The sequence below is a fragment of the Bufo bufo genome, chromosome 6 (assembly GCF_905171765.1).
Source record: "Bufo bufo chromosome 6, aBufBuf1.1, whole genome shotgun sequence".
In the NCBI taxonomy this organism is placed as follows: domain Eukaryota; kingdom Metazoa; phylum Chordata; class Amphibia; order Anura; family Bufonidae; genus Bufo; species Bufo bufo.
In genome coordinates, this window is record NC_053394.1 from 25,190,368 (window position 1) to 25,210,295 (window position 19,928).

The following is a 19,928-nucleotide window of genomic DNA, read 5'->3' on the forward strand; positions in this document are numbered from 1 at the left end:
TGAACTTGATAGACTTATTTCTTTTTTAAACCGTATTAACCATGTAAAGTGCAGCCATATTGGTCGTCACCTTTAAATTTCTCAAAAAACGGTGGTAAAACCGTCGCCTTGTGATGGATATACTTTATTTAATTTTAGTGGAATTTTTATTTCAAACGACATCGTAGGCACATAGGAGCCAAATAATAAAAATAAATTACAACAATAAATGCTGAATATTTTATGTGCAAAATATCACAGGAATACAATATCAGCCCACGTCTCCCACTGGATGTAGAGGGGGGAACCCTACATAAGTGTAAGCAAGATGAATGGAGGCGAGAAGTGATAAGAGTCCGGATCACGGATCAAGGTCGGCATTATTCCGAGACGGACGGCTTCTTTGGCTGAGAGGTGGAAGACGCTCCTATAGACGTCAGAGCTGTCAGGTGAGACAGTCGCCTCTGAAATACACAAGGACAATAGGTTAGGAGAGAGATAAGTATAATGCCGACCAAAGACATCAAGACATAGTCAGGGGTGCACCACCAATGAGGCCAGGTGAGGCGATCGCCTCAGGCAGCACCAGGTAGGCGCAAGAAGGGGGCACTCGAAGGGCCATGAGCTGAAGGAAAGGGGTAGTTGTTCGGAGAAGGAGCGGGCTGGTGGGGCATGTGTACCCGGTGCTAGGTGTGGACAGAGGCAATAAAAGGTTGTCTCAACTATCCATATGCAGGTGGCACTATCTATAGGCACTGACAGTGTTAATGGGCACTACAATAGCAGGACAGTTAATGGGCTGTACCATGGCTGCCACTATTGGAGTGGCATTGGCGTTAGTACTGGCACTATTACAGCTGAAACTGGCAATGGGCCATACTATTATTGGCACTAATGTAATGGTACTGATATACTGCCTGCATAACTGTATGGGCACTGCTAGAGCTGAAACTGTTAGATTGTACTGTGGTTGGCACTATTGTATTGGCACCGATTTGCTGTATGTACAAGTGTATGGGCACTACTAGTGCTGAAACTGTTAACAGGTGGTACTGTGGTTGGCACTATTGTATTGGCACTGATATACTGTCCACACGACTATATGGGCACTGCTAGAGCTAAAACAGATAATGATCCATACTGTAGCTGGCACTATTTTACTGGCAATGCTGCCTGCACAACTGTATGGGCACTGCTAGAGCTAAAAAATGTTACTGGTCTGTTATATGGCACTATTGTACTGGCACCGATATGCTGTATATAAAATTGTGTTGGCATTGCCACAGATGAAACTGTTAATGGGCTATACTATGGCACTATTGTATTGGCACGATTATGCTGCATTAAGAATTGTGCGGGCACTGCCAGAGATGAAGCTGTTAATGGTCTGTGCTGTTGTTTGCACTATTGTACTGGCACCAATATGCTATATGTTCTATTATGTGGGCACTGGCAGAGATGAAACTATTAATGGGCTGTACTATTGTTGGCACTATTGTATTGGCACGGATATGATGTATGTCCAGTTGTGTGGGCACTGCCAGGGATGAAACTGTTAATTGGCTGTACTATGGTTGGCACTATTGTATTGACACTGCTAGAGCTGGTGCTCCTCTTTAGGCACTAGCACATGGCCAGCACTGTTATATGGGAGCTGCAGAGGAAGGAAAACATTAGGGGCACTACGAGCGCTATAGATAAATTGGTCAATGATTATTACCCAGGAGAAACACATAAGGGGCGGTGCAGAGATGGGGTATCTCCCATGGTACCAGCAGTTCTCTATGGGGGATTCATTCATAATTAATATCTATATGTGCGTGACATTTCCAGATGACCGCTCCACTGTAAAGCACTGCCGTTGCTGAGTCCTCCAGGAGGAGAGATGGTACCTGTAGCCGCTCTCTGCTCCGGTGAAGTGGTGGTGGCTTCGAATTGAATTAAATTGACTTAATCTCTTGATTTTTCTCTTTTTTCACTGCTCACCTTGTGGTTACGGAAAGAAATAAAAGCGATGACTGCCAGGCAGAAAACCAGTATGATCATGAGGAGGAGGAGGACATGCCAAGAGGTGAATGAACCAACACCTGCGGTCTGGGCAGCTGGGAAACAGAATATTTCACCAGAGTCAGAACAAATTGTTAGCAAAATGCAATGATATAATGAAGTGAATATCAGGAGCAAAATGGAGGCTCGAGGAGGGAGTAGAGGGAGAAATCAAGACGGTGGAGATGACAATATGAAGAGCGGTGGAGAAGAAGAAGTATCAGATAACAGAGGGATTCGCCAGTAATGGCAAATTGGTAATAACATGACTGGGCAGTAGAAGACAAAATAGTGGTGAGCGAAGAGAACAGAGGAGATACAATAAAAAAGACGGTGAGGAGAGGTGGAGAAGATACAATAAGAAGTTGGTAAGATAAGACGGTAGAGGACATTTAAAGGGAATCTGTCACCTGCTTTAACCATTTTTAAGCTGGCACCATCGCTATGTGGACTAAAGTACCTTGTTTCCAGCAGTCTTCTTTTTACTTGATTTCGTTTTGTCGTTTTGATATAAAAGCTCTTTTTCTGATATGCTAATTAGGGTCCAAGGAGCCCAGAGGGGCGTTTTTTTCCCTCTCCGGAGCCCAGTGACGCCCCCCTGCAGTGCCCAGCCCGCCTTAATTTGAATTCCAAGAATGCCTCCTGATCATCAGATAACCTCCCACAGCCCGGCAAATGGTTCCGCCCCCTCCCCACGTCATAGTCTACCTTATAGAAATGCCCGTCCTTCTTCCTGTCTGCGGCCAGAAAACTCGCGCAGGCGCAGTACCGCCTGTGGCCTGCGCCTGTGCGATCATCAACCTCCTGAGGGCAACAGCCTCAAAAGTCTCACTGGGCATGCGCCGAGCCCAGTGATGTGACCTGAGCGCTGCTGCCCTCAGGACGTTGATGATTGCGCAGGCCGCAGACGGTACTGCGCCTGCGCGAGTTTTCGGGCCACAGACAGGAAGAAGGACGGGCATTTCTATAAGGTAGACTATGACGTGGGGAGGGGGCGGAACCATTTGCCGGGCTGTGGGAGGTTATCTGATGATCAGGAGGCATTCTTGGAATTCAAATTAAGGCGGGCTGGGCACTGCAGGGGGGCGTCACTGGGCTCCGGAGAGGGAAAAAAACGCCCCTCTGGGCTCCTTGGACCCTAATTAGCATATCAGAAAAAGAGCTTTTATATCAAAACTACAAAACGAAATCAAGTAAAAAGAAGACTGCTGGAAAAAAGGTACTTTAGTCCACATAGCGATGGTGCCAGCTTAAAAATGGTTAAAGCAGGTGACAGATTCCCTTTAATAATAGGTTTGTGAGAGGAAGGCAGAGGCAATACAAAAAGAATCTGTGGAGAGACGAGAGAGAAGATATAAAAAGAAGGTAAGAGTAGAAGGTACTGCAAGGGAGAAGAAGGTGAGAGAAGAAAGCAGAGGAAAGACAATAAGACAGTTAGAGATGAAATTAAGGAGCTACATAATAAGAAAAGCTGGTTAGGAATAAAAGTAGAGGAGACATAATAATAATAAGTTGTAGAGAGAGGAAGGGTAGAGAAGATACAATAATATTAAGGTGATAGAAGAACGTAGACGGGGAGCATTAACAAGTGGTTGGTGGTGAGAGAAGGTAGAGTAGGTACAAAATGTAAGATGTTGATGTGATAAGATGGTAGATAACATACAATAATAAAAAGTTGTGAGAAATAGGTAGAACAGATACAATAAGCAGAAGAAATTGGTAGGAGAAGATGATAGAGGAGATACAATAATAAGTTGGTAAGAGAAGACTAAAAAGATGCAATAATAATAAGATAGTACTGTAAGAAAAGATTGAGGAGATACAGTAGAAAGAAAGTGGTGAAATAAGAAGGTAGAGGAAATAAAATACAACATAATGAAATAAGTTGGTGAAATAGGAAGCTAGTGGAGATACAATAAAGAAGCTGGTAGGAGAAGAAGGTAGAAGAGTTACAATCAGAAATAGATGGTGAGAGAAAAATGTAGAGGAGATAGAATAAGATGAAACAAGATAGAGGAGATACAATAATTATTATTATTCATCTGAAAGTGCCATTAATTCCATGGTGCTGTACATCAAGTGAGGTTACAAATACATAATATAAAAATAAAATAAACAAGAAACTATTAAGAGACTGGTACAGAGGGGGAGAGGACCCTGCCCACAAGAGCTTACAATCTATAATAAGAAGTTGGTGAAATAAGATGGTAAAGAACATTTAACAGTACAAAGATGAGAGAAGAAGTAAAGGAGATAATAATACATTGGTGAGCTCAAAAAGTAGAGGAGATACAATAAGAAGAAAATGGTGAGAGTAGAGGAGATACAAAAGTAAGGAAGAGCAGGTAGATGGAACGCAATGATGGAATGGGACACAGTAGGGTGGTGGGTCAAGAGACATGAAGAGAATGTACAATCATGATTACTGGGGGGAAAAGTATGGTATAGCAGGCAGTGGATGAAAGATGGTTGAGAAAGGATGGTGTCAGGAGTAGGTACAGAAAATGCAAAGATGGGCAGAGAAATAAAAGGACTGGCGGGTGGTGGGGATACAGAGGAAAAGAGCAAATTAAGATAATATAGACATACTGGTAGAGCAAGAGATGGTCAAGGAAATTTTGGTGAAAAACCATAGTCAAGCCTGTATTAGACTGGTCGATTGTTGGCCAGTTTATCGTTCACGAATGTTCACAGGAAAGCTCGTTAGTGATGATCTGGCAGTGTAATACTGCCGCCGATTACCCGACGGGAGATAGTGCTGTTTAATAATGATCTGCCACAGGCAAACCACTAGACAGCATGGGGATGAGCAATGTCATAACGATCGCTCCACCCCATGCTGTGGAGGAGATCACTGCATGTAATAGCAGTGGTCTCCTCCGCTGCCGAGGAGGTGATTACCGGGAAGGAACCCTCCCGACAATCGCCTGCTAGACCTTGTCATATAATACAGCCTTCCCAGATGGAATGTACAGTAGAGTGAGCATTGTGATAGTATCTTTTAAGTAAAATTGCCTGCGGTTTACCATGGACATAGACCCAATGTTCCAGCTCTCCTAGAATTCCATTCATTCCATACACTGAACAGGTCCAGGCCCCGGAGTCCTCAGTATGCACGTCCGGCAGGTCCACTACTGTTCCTTGAATGACTTTCCTTTGTCCATCTGGAAGAGATGGGCCTATCCATTGAAACCTCTCTTTCCCCGTTGAAATACTGATGTTACACTGCAGCCATAGTTGGGAACCTTCTTTGGTGAACACAGGGCCAGAGGGTGACACTAAGAACCAAATAGACAGGTCTTATTTATACAAGGAGGTATAAGTGGAAACATAGTATAGGTGTATTCATGAAATCATCTTGTAATGAGAAGGTAAAATCATCCTATGAATTGCATCCCCCACTAACCTTGTATCACCCTCAGTTCCATCAGTCGGGTCAGTCTTTGGCCTTTGTAGGTGGTGTCACATTGATAAGTTCCAGCATCTTCTGGTCTCACGTGATTAAGGACAACCACTTGATTGTTGTCATTTATGCTTTTCTTATCTTTGCTCCAATGGAAAGGTAATCGTCTTTCCACAGGCAAATGGGTGATGTTACAGGGGAGCTCAACAGAAGAGCCAATGGCGGTGTAGACAGAGAGAGGGTCCAGACCAGAGACACCTGGTAGAAGAAGATGAATCCGATGACTAGTGGACAATGGATACAAATCAAAGGCGCATCTTGTCTTGGGATCTTGTCCCCCCATGGATGCTATTTCTCTCTAAATTTTACAGACAGTTCATAATTGCAGTTCTGATATTCTCCTGACATCATTAATGAACAATAATAAGTGATATGCAATATATCTCTAAATTTTGCAAAAAGCATTTGATACAGTAGCACACAACAAGCTATGGAGACCACAGGGATATGTACTGGGAACAGTGGAGACCACAAGGACCTGTACTGGGATCAGTGGCCTCAACAAGGATCTGTACTGGGAACAGTGAAGACCACAAGGATCTGTACTGGAAACAGTCTAGACCACAAAAATATGTACTGAGGACAGTGGAGACCACAGGGATCTGTACTGGGACCAGTGGAGACCAAAAGGATCTGTAGTGGGTCAGTGGAAGGATGTGTACTGGAATCAATGGAAACAATAAGGATCTGTACTGGTAGCAGTGGAGACCACAATAATTTGTACTGGGATCAGTGGAGACCGCAAGGATCTGTACTGAAAACAATTAGACCACATAGATCTGTACTGGGAACAGTGGGGACTACAATGATCTATATCAGGAGCAGTGGAGACCACAAAGATCTGTACTGAGAGCAGTGGAGACCACAAGGATCTGTACTGGAAACAGTGTAGACCACAAGAATCTATAATGAGGACAGTGGAGACCACAAGGATCTGTAGAAGGGACAGTGGAGACCAAAAGGATTTGTAGTAGGTCAGTGGAAGCAACAAGGATGTCTACTGGAATCAATGGCGACAACAAGGATCTGTACTGGTAGCAGTGGAGACCACAATCATCTCTACTGGGAGCAATGGAGACCACAAGGATCTGTACTAGGATCAGTGGAGATCACAAGGATCTATACTGGGATCAGTGGAGACCACATGGATCTGTACTGAAATAATGTGGACCACATGGATCTGTACTGGGAGCAATGTAGACCACAAAGATCTGTATGAGGAGCAGTGGAGACCATAATGATCTGTACTGTGAGCAATGGAAACCACAAGGATTTGTACTAGGATCAGTGGAGACCACGATGATCTTTGCTGGAATCAGTGAAAACCACAAGAATCTGAACTGGAAACAGTGTAGACCACAAGGATATGTACCGGGAGCAGTGGGGACCACATGGATCTGTACTGCGTTCAGTGTAGGCCACAAGAATCTGTACTTGGACTTGAAGTGGTGCCCATATTTATAATTCATGCCATCCATGTGAGATACTGCGATAATGACTCACCAACCACCAAAAGGGTCACACTGGATCTTGCACCGTCCACCTCACAGCTCCACTTGCCATGGTCCTCTAGAGTAAGCCTGTGAATATACAGTCTACTCCCACTCACTGATATTCTGCTGGACGGCTGTACAAGGATTCCATTATATATCCAACGAACAGAGGTAGAAGAAGAATCCGGGTCAACAATTCTGCACGTCAGGTTGAAGGAGCTGTTCTCAGGAAGAGGACCAAGGGGAAACTGTATCACTGCAAGACAACGTGAGACCAGTGAGAAGACGAAATGTGAATCCAATTCAAAAATATCGGCATCATCTGTTTTTATATATATCCTGTATCATCTGTATAGACAGTGCAGCAATGTGCGCTTTATGGCAGCTGCAATGACAGAAATGTCACAGTCTCCAGGAAGTACTGCTGCTCCCCCAGAGACCAGAGAGTGGCAGAGAGCTGCATACGGAGTCTTATCAGCCTGTAGTGTATGGTGTTACAATCCTGACTGATTCCACCCTCCATTAGTACGGTTTTATTGATTCTTCCACCCTCTACTGATAATGAGATGACTCTGCCCATTCTGTCCTAATCTACACAGCAAAGCTGATAAATGAGCTGCAGTAAACAGGAAGTGCTAGCCTATTCTGACTGCAATAGTGGACAGTAGGAGAACTGGAATATTTCAAGATTTTTTTTATATGAAGTCATATGAATTTTTTTTTATGTTTTTTTTTTTAAACTGATTTAAAGGGGTTTTTCCGAAAGATTCATATTGATGACCTATCTTCAGAAAAATTCATCAACATTTGATCGTGGGGATCCGACTCCCAGCTTGCCACCAATTAGTTGTTTGACGAGGCCATACTGCTTCGTTTACCGCTGCCGTTTCCTCACAACTTACCAGGTACAGCGCTATAGATTTTATAGTGGCTGTGCTTGGTATTACAGCCCAGGACCCATTCCATTGAATGGGACTGAGCCGCACCTAGGCCACGTGGCTGATAAAAGTGAATCACCGGCTTTGAAAGAGGACGCGGCGCTCTTTAAAAACAGCTGATCAGTGGCGGTGCCGGGAGCTGAACCCTCACTGACCAGATATGCATGACCTATCTTTAAAGGCTATGTACACCTTTGGAGGCAATTTTTGTTTATGATTAAATTTTACTCATTTTTGGCTAAAAATTTTATTTTCAATTGGCCTTTATTAAAAATATTGAGCTGTTCTGTTACAAAGGCATAACCTTTTTTCTAAACTACTAATAGGTCATAAACACTTATTTAAGCCACATTCTTATCAGTAAGATAAGAACTGAGCTATAATGAGTGTTTATAATGTCATAGAGCAGAGATAAGGAGCCCGTCAGCTCCTCAGATGACGGAAAAGACAGAAAATACGCAGGCTGCTACTACAGCATCTCAGCTCTGTACAGAAAAAAGGGCTCCATATTTTTAATAAAGACCATTGTAATAATACAATGTACAATCCAATAATACAAAAAATTGCCCCCAAGGGTGTACATAGCCTTTAAGTCTTCAATATGTTACTCTAAAAAAACAAAAAACAAAACATTTAAATAATAAGCCATTTTCTGATGACACATTCCCTTTAATGCTAAAAAAGTAAGTACTATATGACATTGATAAACAGAAATCTAGTTCTTCAATCCAGAGAGAGGAAAAACAACCAACCCTCCAGCCCCTCTCCATCGACTATGGCCAGTTTTGGTTGGTGACCCCAGCACCCAAGGCTACAGTACAATCCACATCTTTACTGCTCTTACTGTAAAGAACCATTTCCAATTTTGAACACATATCTACCACATGGAGATGACGCCCCAAAGGTCTACACTTAGAACCATGTACCAATTTTTAAGTTGACCTGACCTACTGAGAATACCACCTACCTACAAGACATTTTTTTCCGAAACGGCAACTCTCTCAACACTTTGCTCCCACTCTGCGTCACCGATTTTGTTTTCTGTGTCTTTTTCTTCCTCGCCCTTTCTTTCATTGTGTCCCTCGTTTCTTTTCTTCCACCTTCAGTCTTATTACTAACGGTTTATATTTAATATTACCACCTAAGGGAAAATGTGATATCAGATCTACCAGGGACCCTCACACTTGTCTTCTGATGTGTCACCGGTTTCCTGAATCCCCTCCGTGTGCGTCAGCGGAGCCCCTAATACATACAAGATAATAACAGGATGTGGGGGGCAGTGCACATCTGCCGAGGAGACGGTTTGATCTACTTGGTGCTTACATTGTTGCAATCTATCCCATGCAAGGAAGACATGGTGAGATACATTGTGGCCTCACAGTTTCCACTGCTGCCCGTATTCCCCGCACTATTTTCAGTTTTTCAGTTTGCCCGTCTCTATAACGTACTGACACGTCCCACAGCGATGCTCTGCAGCCTACAGACTATTGCAAACCCAAATTGTAGATTGGAATTATGTAGCTGTTCATAGACAGTGAAATTTTCAAAAAAATCCAGCACCCACCTTCAATCTCAGCCGTACAATTCTGAAATATGTATTCAGTAATAAATGTCAGTAGTAAAGTCCTCTGAGCTGTGGAAGCATTCTGCAACTGTGAGCCTGGCTGTAACCCCCCATAATCCGCCTCTTCTTCTACTCCAAAAAGCCCCAAAATATGGCCAATATAGTCATTAAATGAGAAAATCCAGCAGAACTACATTACCTTTTACCATTTTCACATTTTGTTTATATTTTTCATAACTGAAAACCATTAACAAGCAGGATACATGCTGTTGGCAGATCTTTTTTGGGTTTATACTCTCCAAAGCTCAACCCGCGAGCATAAAAAATGACTTCATACGGTTATATTACAGCTCCAGAGTCCTTAATATTTTGGTTTTGTACTTTGGATCCGTCAGCTGCAGGGTGCTGACAGTTTCCAGGTAGTAAAAGGAGATATTTTGATCCATGCATCATATACATACTTTTTCTGCAATTATTTATACATGGCCGGACCTAAATTGGTTGGCGCCCTGTGCAGTACCTTCCTTCGACAACCCCACTGTTATCATATACTATACACCGCCCAAATAATACCGCCAGACAGTAATATCGATAAACAAGGGAATGTAGCAGGATCCTTTCTTTGTCAGGTCTTTTGTTATTGTTTTATAGTCTTCACAGTTCAACCTATGAGCATCCAAAAAGCTCACTTCAGGGGGTTATATTACAGCACCAGCCCCTGATATTTGGGTTGTTTGTTGGTGTTTTGTACTTTGGATCCGTCAGCTGCAGGGTGCTGACAGTTTCCAGGTAGTAAAAGGAGATATTTTGATCCATGCATCATATACATACTTTATATCTGAATATTTATACAAGACCTGACCTAAGTTGATAAGAGCGCTGTAAGTAGCGTCCTTTGACAACCCCACCTTATCAAATACTATATAGCGCCCAAATAATACCGCCACAGAAAGTAACATGAATGAAGCAGGATCCTATTCTGTACCAGCTATTAGCAGATTTTTTTTATGGTTTTATAGTCAAACTATGAGCATCTAAAAAAACTCACTTCACCTGGTTATAGTACAGCTCCAGACCCTGATATTCGCGTTGTTTGTTGGTCTTTTGTACTTTGGATCCGTCAGCTGCAGTGTGCTGACAGTTTCCAGGTAGTAAATGGAGATATTTGGATCCATTAATTATATACATATTTTGCATCTAATTATTTACACAGGTCCTGACCTAATTTGGTTGGCGCCCTGTACAGTACCTTCCTTCGACAACCCCACCTTATCATATGCTATATGGTGCCTAAATATTGCCAACAGACAGGAACATAAAAAAAACTAGGGAATGTAGCAGGATCCTATGACGCTGCCTTTTCCAAAGGCATGTGTGAGATTGGGGTTCCAAGTTGTGGGTGTCCAGGCTATCGGGGACAGTAGCGCCCCCCCCCCCCCTAGTGTACCCTTTAATTGTCTTTGCCAATGTTTAAGAGGCAGTGTGAAGCCTCTCTACCGCTCACTGACACTTTAAAGAAATGTCACCAAATAGATGAGGCGGGCTTATCAGATGGATGGGACGTGGCGGCACTTTACCTTCCGAGCATTTCATTAGTGATGAACTTTCCTTATCAGGTGCTTCGAGTGGAAATGTTTTATAACATTCCTCGAGATGAAATGTAAAAGCAGGAACTATGTGGCGGTATTTTATACCGCAGTCAAAAATACAGAATTAACCCTAAACTATCCCTCAAAAATGTAGAAGTACGTACGTTTTATGGTTCTCAGGGTTGCTAGACATTTCTGCTTGCTGCCGCCGTATCTGGCCACCGCACGGTACATTCCGGCGTCTTGCTCCATCAAACCGTTTAGGTGCAATGAAAAAATTCCTTGATTGGTCAAAGAGGGTGGGACCAAGACACGATCCCTGGCTCGGCGAGAGGTGTAAGTGACCCCACTCGGGAGCAGCTTGTGCACCGTCTGTGGAATCCTGAAAATAAAGAAAGACTGTTGAGGTGGTACAAGAAGTCAGACTGGTCATACGTGTTGAATAGCTTCTGAATTTCCCCCATACACATGCACACTCAGCTCAGCCGAGCATGCATGTGTTCTCAGAGTGAAATGGTGTGCAATGCCAGATACCTCTGGCGGTGGCTTATCGCCCCTGAGAAAAAAAGGATTGGACATGCTGAAAGCCAAGCGCCCGTACACTCCATACACATTAGATGATTGTCTGGTCCCGACGGAATCGGTGTCTTCAGCCGACATTCACCTTATATACATGACCGCTCAAAGAGTTGGGATGGAAGAAAAGATCATGGCAATGGACTAAAAGTAGAGTTGGGATGGAAGATAAGAGGCAAATTAACATGCACGGGGCTCGGCCAAGCATGCATGTGTTTGGTGGAGTCACTCGACACTATAGAAGACTGAATCTGTCCATAGAGATTAGATAAATGCTGACTACGTTGTCAGGATCTACCGACACTCTAATGGCGGTTTCCAGACTCTTCCCTAATCATTTCCAGATGATGGAGGAGAACAAGGATCGGGCATGTTGGAATTCAGCAGCCAATCTTCTGTTCTTCCAGGATTCAGACCTAGAATCAGCAGCCATATACATAAGATGAACGTAGGCAGAACCTGCTGATTCTGGCCGGGCTGGACGACCTTCCAGAGTATGGTGGAGTCCCAGCCGTCCCTCAGAAGCAGATGTTGGAGTAAGAGGGATCAGTCATGCCCAATACTTACACCCCTCTCTCCATTCAGAACACATGCACACTTGGCCGAGGGTTGCATGTGTATGGGGGGCTGAAAAAATGAGCATTCGCCCAACAGCTAGAGAGAAGACTAGAGGATTAGAAAGAGAGGAAAACTGAAAGAGAACATTAGAGAAGATGGAAGACTACACAGCTAGAAGCGTAGATGGGAGATCTGACGATAGCAGAATAGACAGCAATATGGCGGATATAATCACAGAAATAATAGAGAAGCTACTGAGAGGCTGAATGACCCAAACCAAGAATGTTGTAGATAAAACCCCCCATGTGGCGGCGCACGTCATGTCCTTACCTATCTCTTCGCTGCCACAACACAAAGCTGGAGGGGTATGAAGACCGACGTCCTGCTTCCAACAAATCCTTAGACATGGTGCACGGCAGAACTACATGGCCCCCCAGGACACCAGTAACATGATCCGCGGAAACTGCAGAGAGATGAAGAGAGCCAAAAGGATACGAATCAGCAGTGGTCACCCAGCATACCGCACACTATCAGCAGTGGTCACACAGTATACCGCACACTATCAGCAGTGGACACACAGTATACCGCACACTATCAGCAGTGGTCACACAGTATACCGCACACTATCAGCAGTGGTCACCCAGTATACCGCACACTATCAGCAGTGGTCACACAGTATACCGCACACTATCAGCAGTGGTCACACGGTATACTGCACACTATCAGCAGTGGTCACATAGTATACCGCACACTATCAGCAGTGGTCACACAGTATACCGCACACTATCAGCAGTGGTCACACAGTATACCGCACACTATCAGCAGTGGTCACCCAGTATACCGCACACTATCAGCAGTGGTCACACAGTATACCGCACACTGTCAGCAGTGGTCACCCAGTATACCACACACTATCAGCAGTGGACACACAGTATACCGCACACTATCAGCAGTGGTCACCCAGTATACCGCACACTGTCAGCAGTGGTCACCCAGCATACCGCACACTATCAGCAGTGGTCACCCAGTATACCGCACACTATCAGCAGTGGACACACAGTATACCGCACACTGTCAGCAGTGGTCACCCAGTATACCACACACTATCAGCAGTGGACACACAGTATACCGCACACTATCAGCAGTGGTCACCCAGTATACCGCACACTATCAGCAGTGGTCACCCAGTATACCGCACACTATCAGCAGTGGACACACAGTATACTGCACACTATCAGCAGTGGTCACACAGTATACTGCACACTATCAGCAGTGGTCACACAGTATACTGCACACTGTCAGCAGTGGTCACACAGTATACCGCACACTGTCAGCAGTGGTCACACAGTATACCGCACACTATCAGCAGTGGTCACACAGTATACCGCACACTATCAGCAGTGGACACACAGTATACCGCACACTATCAGCAGTGGTCACACAGTATACCGCACACTATCAGCAGTGGTCACACAGTATACCGCACACTATCAGCAGTGGTCACACAGTATACCGCACACTATCAGCAGTGGTCACACAGTATACCGCACACTATCAGCAGTGGTCACCCAGTATACCGCACACTGTCAGCAGTGGTCACCCAGCATACCGCACACTATCAGCAGTGGTCACCCAGTATACCGCACACTATCAGCAGTGGACACACAGTATACCGCACACTATCAGCAGTGGTCACCCAGTATACCACACACTATCAGCAGTGGACACACAGTATACCGCACACTATCAGCAGTGGTCACCCAGTATACCGCACACTATCAGCAGTGGTCACCCAGTATACCGCACACTATCAGCAGTGGACACACAGTATACTGCACACTATCAGCAGTGGTCACACAGTATACTGCACACTATCAGCAGTGGTCACACAGTATACTGCACACTGTCAGCAGTGGTCACACAGTATACCGCACACTGTCAGCAGTGGTCACACAGTATACCGCACACTAGCAGCAGTGGTCACACAGTATACCGCACACTATCAGCAGTGGACACACAGTATACCGCACACTATCAGCAGTGGACACACAGTATACCGCACACTATCAGCAGTGGTCACACAGTATACCGCACACTATCAGCAGTGGTCACACAGTATACCGCACACTATCAGCAGTGGTCACACAGTATACCGCACACTATCAGCAGTGGTCACACAGTATACTGCACACTATCAGCAGTGGTCACCCAGTATACCGCACACTATCAGCAGTGGTCACACATTATACCGCACACTATCAGCGGTGGTCACCCAGTATACCGCACACTATCAGCAGTGGTCACACAGTATACCGCACACTATCAGCAGTGGTCACACAGTGTACCGCACACTGTCAGCAGTGGTCACACAGTATACCGCACACTATCAGCAGTGGTCACACAGTATACTGCAAACTATCAGAAGTGGTCACACAGTATACCGCACACTATCAGCAGTGGTCACACAGTATACCGCACACTATCAGAAGTGGTCACACAGTATACCGCACACTATCAGCAGTGGTCACACAGTATACCGCACACTGTCAGCAGTGGTCACACAGTATACCGCACACTATCAGCAGTGGTCACACAGTATACCGCACACTATCAGCAGTGGTCACACAGTATACCGCACACTATCAGCAGTGGTCACACAGTATACCGCACACTATCAGCAGTGGTCACATAGTATACCGCACACTATCAGCAGTGGTCACACAGTATACCGCACACTATCAGCAGTGGTCACACAGTATACCGCACACTATCAGCAGTGGTCACACAGTATACCGCACACTATCAGCAGTGGACACACAGTATACCGCACACTGTCAGCGGTGGTCACACAGTATACCGCACACTACCAGCAGTTGTCACACAGTATACCGCACACTATCAGCAGTGGTCACACAGTATACCGCACACTATCAGCGGTGGTCACACAGTATACCGCACACTACCAGCAGTGGACACACAGTATACCGCACACTATCAGCTGTGGACACACAGTATACCGCACACTATCAGCAGTGGACACACAGTATACTGCACACTGTCAGCGGTGGTCATCCTTCTCTTACCTGGGATCATGGCGGAGAAGAGTAAGAGACAGATAGTTTTCACATACATCTCTGTGGGTGTCAGTTGTCAGCAGCAGTCTCCCCTCTTATATATATGTATGTCACACGTCACAATGTGCTGACTTTCTTCCCGCCTGTCAGAGGCAGCTGAGAAGTGACATCTCTGAGAGGCGATACAGAGACTGGAAAATGTACATCGGGCTCTCTCACTCTCTGCTGTCTCTGACTGTCTCTGTCACTGGAAAATGTGAGACTGCTATTTACTAGAGAAAGAGAGCGCCGCTTCATGTAACCCTATAACTGTACTCGGCTATCCTACAACCACAAGTCCCAGCATGCCCAGTAAAGTACCATCACTTGTTACTGTTAGGCTATGTTCACACTGCATTTTTTTGCCATGGCTTTCAGTGCAGAAATGTAAAAAAAACACCAAACGTTTACAGCGCATCGATTAAAATGGGGGAGTTAAAATTTGGAATCCACGTGGCGGGAAAAAAGGAATGACTGTGGTCACTGATGGAACCGTTTCCGAGAGGTAGCCATCAGAAAAAGTGTGGTCTGACGCTGCTGCGGTCCCCGCTGCTTTCCACCTCTTGGTATGGACTGCCTTTTCAGCCAATCACTGGATGAGGCGGGTCATCACTGTGGCCAGCGATTGGCTGAATGGGCAGTCCAAGCCACTTCCTGTGTGTCGAGCTGGAACCAAAAAGTGTAGAGCAGGGGGAATGGATGACTGCATCCCCCTGGGGGTTAGTCTGGGGACCACACTTGTCCTGACCACACCAAGATATAATAAAAACCTACAACCACCTCATAATTATCAAACACTGCCCCTAGATCAAAAATAACAGCCAATACAAACAAAAAAAGATCAAGTGGGACTAAAAATATATATAATGATAATCTTTATTGATCAAAGTACATAATTACACATCAAATATTTAGAAAAGAAAGGCACGATGGAAATAGATACAGAAAAAGTGCATGAGGCCCATACATCAGATAAAGCACTCCATATCCCAAAGTATTGAAACAAGTATAGCCCTGGGCAGTAATTGTGTCTGTCCAAAGGGACCGCTGATATACATACACCCAAAAAAAGTTGAAAATAAATAATAAAGAGGTGCCGTAATGATTACAAAATACCAGGGAAGGTGATTACGTTCATCTACATGTGCTATATCACTCCTATAATAGGTAACTGTAGGCCAGGGGTGCACAACCTTTTTTGGTCTGGGAGCCGCATTGTCACATCGCACGTTTTCAAAGGGGCACCAAAAAAAAAAAAAGTTAATCAGCGCTTGTTTCCATCAGCCTATTACACCGGCTAGTGCAAAGTGACAGGGGAGGAATGATCGCTACCGCAGTCATTCCTCCTTCACTCACTTCGATCGGTTATCGGCAGCCGATCCCTGATTACACGGAGAGATGTGCTGACGATAATCGTACGTTTTTCATCCTGATAAAATATGCAAATCAGCCGACAAACGAGCGATTCCTTGTTTATCGGCTGATCAGCGGCGCGATTATACCGCCAGATATCAGGACTGAGCGCTCCTATGGACACTTGTTCCCAGTAATTGTCCTGAATATGGCGCCGTGTGACAGGGGCTTAGAGATTTCCTGGTAAAAAAAATGATTTTTAACACGTTCCTGCAGCTTGGGCCTGAGACAGAAGGTTCATACTCTCCTGCTCCCTGCCGCTGTCTCCATCTTCTGGTTCCGGCACTGTGTACTATGGCTGTGGCCATAGTCACTTGTACTGCTGCATCCAATGCCTGGCGTCAGTGGTGATGTGGCCACAAGCAGCGTGTCACCGATAAAGTCAGTCATTGGCGGGAGGGGTTCTCCGGGACCGGAGGATGGAGACGGCGAGAGCAGCACGGAGCAGTGGGAATCTTCTGTGTCAGAGGCCATGCTGCAGGAACTTAAAAAATCATTAAAAATAATTTTAACTAGGAAACTCCTTTAAAGGGAACCTGTCACCAGTTTTATGGTGTCCTAACTAAGGGTAACATAAATAAGCGATTGATTCTCTTAGCACAATGCTGGGTCACTTTCTTTAATTGACCCAGTCAATCTGCCAACATCTTATATTGAAAAGCTCCAGCTGATAATGATGAGTCATGAATATTCATGAGCTCCTGACTCTCCCCGCCCACCTGCTGCTGAATGACAGTTTGTTTCCATATGAATCAGCAGCAGGTGGGCAGGGGAGTGGCTATAGCTGTTAATTAAATATACGCTGGACTCCATGACATCACGCCGGACTCAAATCATCTCATTAGCATGCGGCATGTGGCGTCTTTGTGTGTATATTATGAGGTAACCATCTGTCACACCAGTAAGTGAATACATCTAAGGTACTTTTTAGTAGTTAATGATTGTATATAATTAGTTTGATTATAATCAAATATCCACATGACAGGTTCCCTTTAAGTGGCGACGTTTCCTTCCTGCCTCCTATTCACTAATAAGCGCTTTCCTTCACTGCAGAGGACGGCGCTCACTTACCGCCTCCTGCACCCCCAGATATACTGTAGGTGCCCTGCAATAACCAGTAAGCATTTTCCCTGAGGGCTCACGCACGGATGTGGCCCCATTCTCTTCAACGGGGCCGCAAAAGATGCGGACAACGCTCCATGTGCTGCCCGCATCCGTTACTCCGTTCTGCGAAATGCAGAACACACGTGGCTGGTGTCCTGCGGACCAAAAGAAAAGGTACGGTCGTGTGTATGAGGCCTTACTAGCCGGGAAAGCACTTATTGGTTAACCCTTTAATGGCCAGTCACTTTTTTGGGATTTAGCACACGTGGTACAAACACATAACTTTTGCAGCTTTTGATTACATAACACAGGGCTTTCGAATATATTTTTTTAGTTTTATTAGGGGGAAACTGTACAATTAATTTTTTTTAAAGTCATTTTTATTCAAACTATAGCTCGTTATTTAAATATGCAAATTATTATAATTTGTTCCCTATATGTGTTGGATTGCTTTATTATGCAATATGTATAGTTTCACATGAATGGGGTGATAATTGTAATGGTTTTGGTTGGTGTGGGCGTTTTTTTCTTTTATGTATTTTACTATTTTTACTTTTTTTTTACTTTTTTTAACTTTTTTTTTAACTTTTTTATATATATATATATATATTTCTGCTACAAAAAGACCTTTGGGGGACACTGACTTTTTATTTTGCACATTTCTTTTTTTTTTCCCTTTTATTTGTATTTTATTTATTTTGTATTTTTTTATTTTTTTATCATCACTTTATTATTTATTTTTAAAATATATTTTTGCCACATAATATGAGAGTGAACAATTTTATTTTGCACGTTTTCCTTTTTATAGTTGTCTTTTATTTATTTTACATCTTTTTACAAAAAAAAAATTCTTTTTTTTTTTATATATATATTTTTGCAGCACTGTATGTCCCCCAAGAGGTCTTTAAAAGACCTCTGGGGGACAATGACTTGTTTTTTTTATTTTGCACTTTTTTTCCCCCTTTTATTAGTATTTTTTTTATTGTGCTTATAATTTAATATTTTTTGGCTGACCTCATCTTTCAGCGCGTCCCCACGCCACCACCGCGCATGTAGCACGCGACGGAGCGCATCCAGAGGACGTCAGACAGCGTCTTGGTGTAATCATGTGATTGCTGAGTCATGTGATTACATAAAAACATGTGGCCTGATTAGAACAAAATCATGTGGTATACAGGCTGTTATACATAACGTAGGTATACTGGGCGACATCCCAGTTATCAAATATAATGCCACCAATCCAAAAAGTGTTAATAATATTGATAAGTTTACCCACATAATCATGCACTAAAATACACATATAATTATACCTACATGATCCTGCAATCAATTACCGTACATACTTATATACATACTCTATACACACTTATAGACAAGCAAAGGCAGGCTCCAGATTAAAGGGGTTGTCCAGAATTAGAAAAACATGTCCGCTGTCTTCCAAAAAACTACGCCAAACCCTGAATGGATCGTTGCTGGGTGAGCTGATAATAAACAAAATTCAAGTGCTCAATGCCAGTCTGCTGCCTCTAAAGCCAACAAGATATTGAACATTTATTCATACAATTCCATGAGGAATAACAGAGGAATCAATCAATACGTCCTTGCACGCTGAGACTTGTGGTCCACTACTCTTTGCAGATGAGGGGGGAAAAAAGGCACAAAAACAAATTTGGGCCAAACGTGGCCTCTGGTGAATGAGCAGGTGACCTGCGGTGTCTGTGGCTTCCTGCAGAATAATAACACTCTATTATTTAATATTTGAAGGTGTGTACTCTGAATGCAGCTCCGGAGGTGGCGCAGCTGAAAGTTCCACCTGGGCACAACCGCACGTAAAACCACAGCTTTGTCTTCAAAACATCAAATACGACGTGAACTAAACAAGCGTCAGAGCCCGGAGGAAGTGCCAACATCTGGAGACGACAATACCCAGTGAGGTGCACAGACAGCTAGGGAAAATGAGGACACTCCCTCTAACCTGATAAGCCACACCCATTCCAGACAAGACCACACCCATTTCTTCAAGGAGCATTAACTCTGAATTCAGCAGCTTCTAGCAGTGCAGCAGCATTTCCTTGGAGGTTGTCCACACTGC

The 19,928-nt window shown here is 44.2% G+C and overlaps 1 protein-coding gene across 1 annotated transcript; it reads right to left on the reverse strand.

Annotated features, from left to right (window-relative positions):
- Positions 1–106: 106 nt before the first annotated feature.
- On the reverse strand, positions 107–15,416 carry LAG3 (lymphocyte activating 3). Its single transcript, XM_040437115.1, has 8 exons — positions 15,290–15,416; positions 12,537–12,669; positions 11,237–11,454; positions 6,992–7,237; positions 5,432–5,686; positions 5,052–5,303; positions 1,966–2,081; positions 107–443 (listed from the first exon to the last, which is right to left on the reverse strand). Exons 1-8 carry the CDS (start codon positions 15,336–15,338, stop codon positions 360–362), a joined length of 1,353 nt encoding a protein of 450 aa, XP_040293049.1. The 5' UTR covers positions 15,339–15,416; the 3' UTR covers positions 107–359.
- Between the last annotated feature and the right edge of the window lie 4,512 nt (positions 15,417–19,928).

Excerpts from the sequence above, each read along its gene's own strand:
- LAG3 (XM_040437115.1), bottom strand. The coding sequence starts at position 15,338 with ATGTATGTGAAAACTATCTGTCTCTTACTCTTCTCCGCCATGATCCCA. Across the intron at positions 11,455-12,536 it reads TTGTGGCAGCGAAGAGATAG|GATTCCACAGACGGTGCACA; the intron begins GTAAGGACATGA and ends CTTTATTTTCAG. Across the intron at positions 7,238-11,236 it reads AACCCTGAGAACCATAAAAC|TGATACAGTTTCCCCTTGGT; the intron begins GTACGTACTTCT and ends GTTGTCTTGCAG.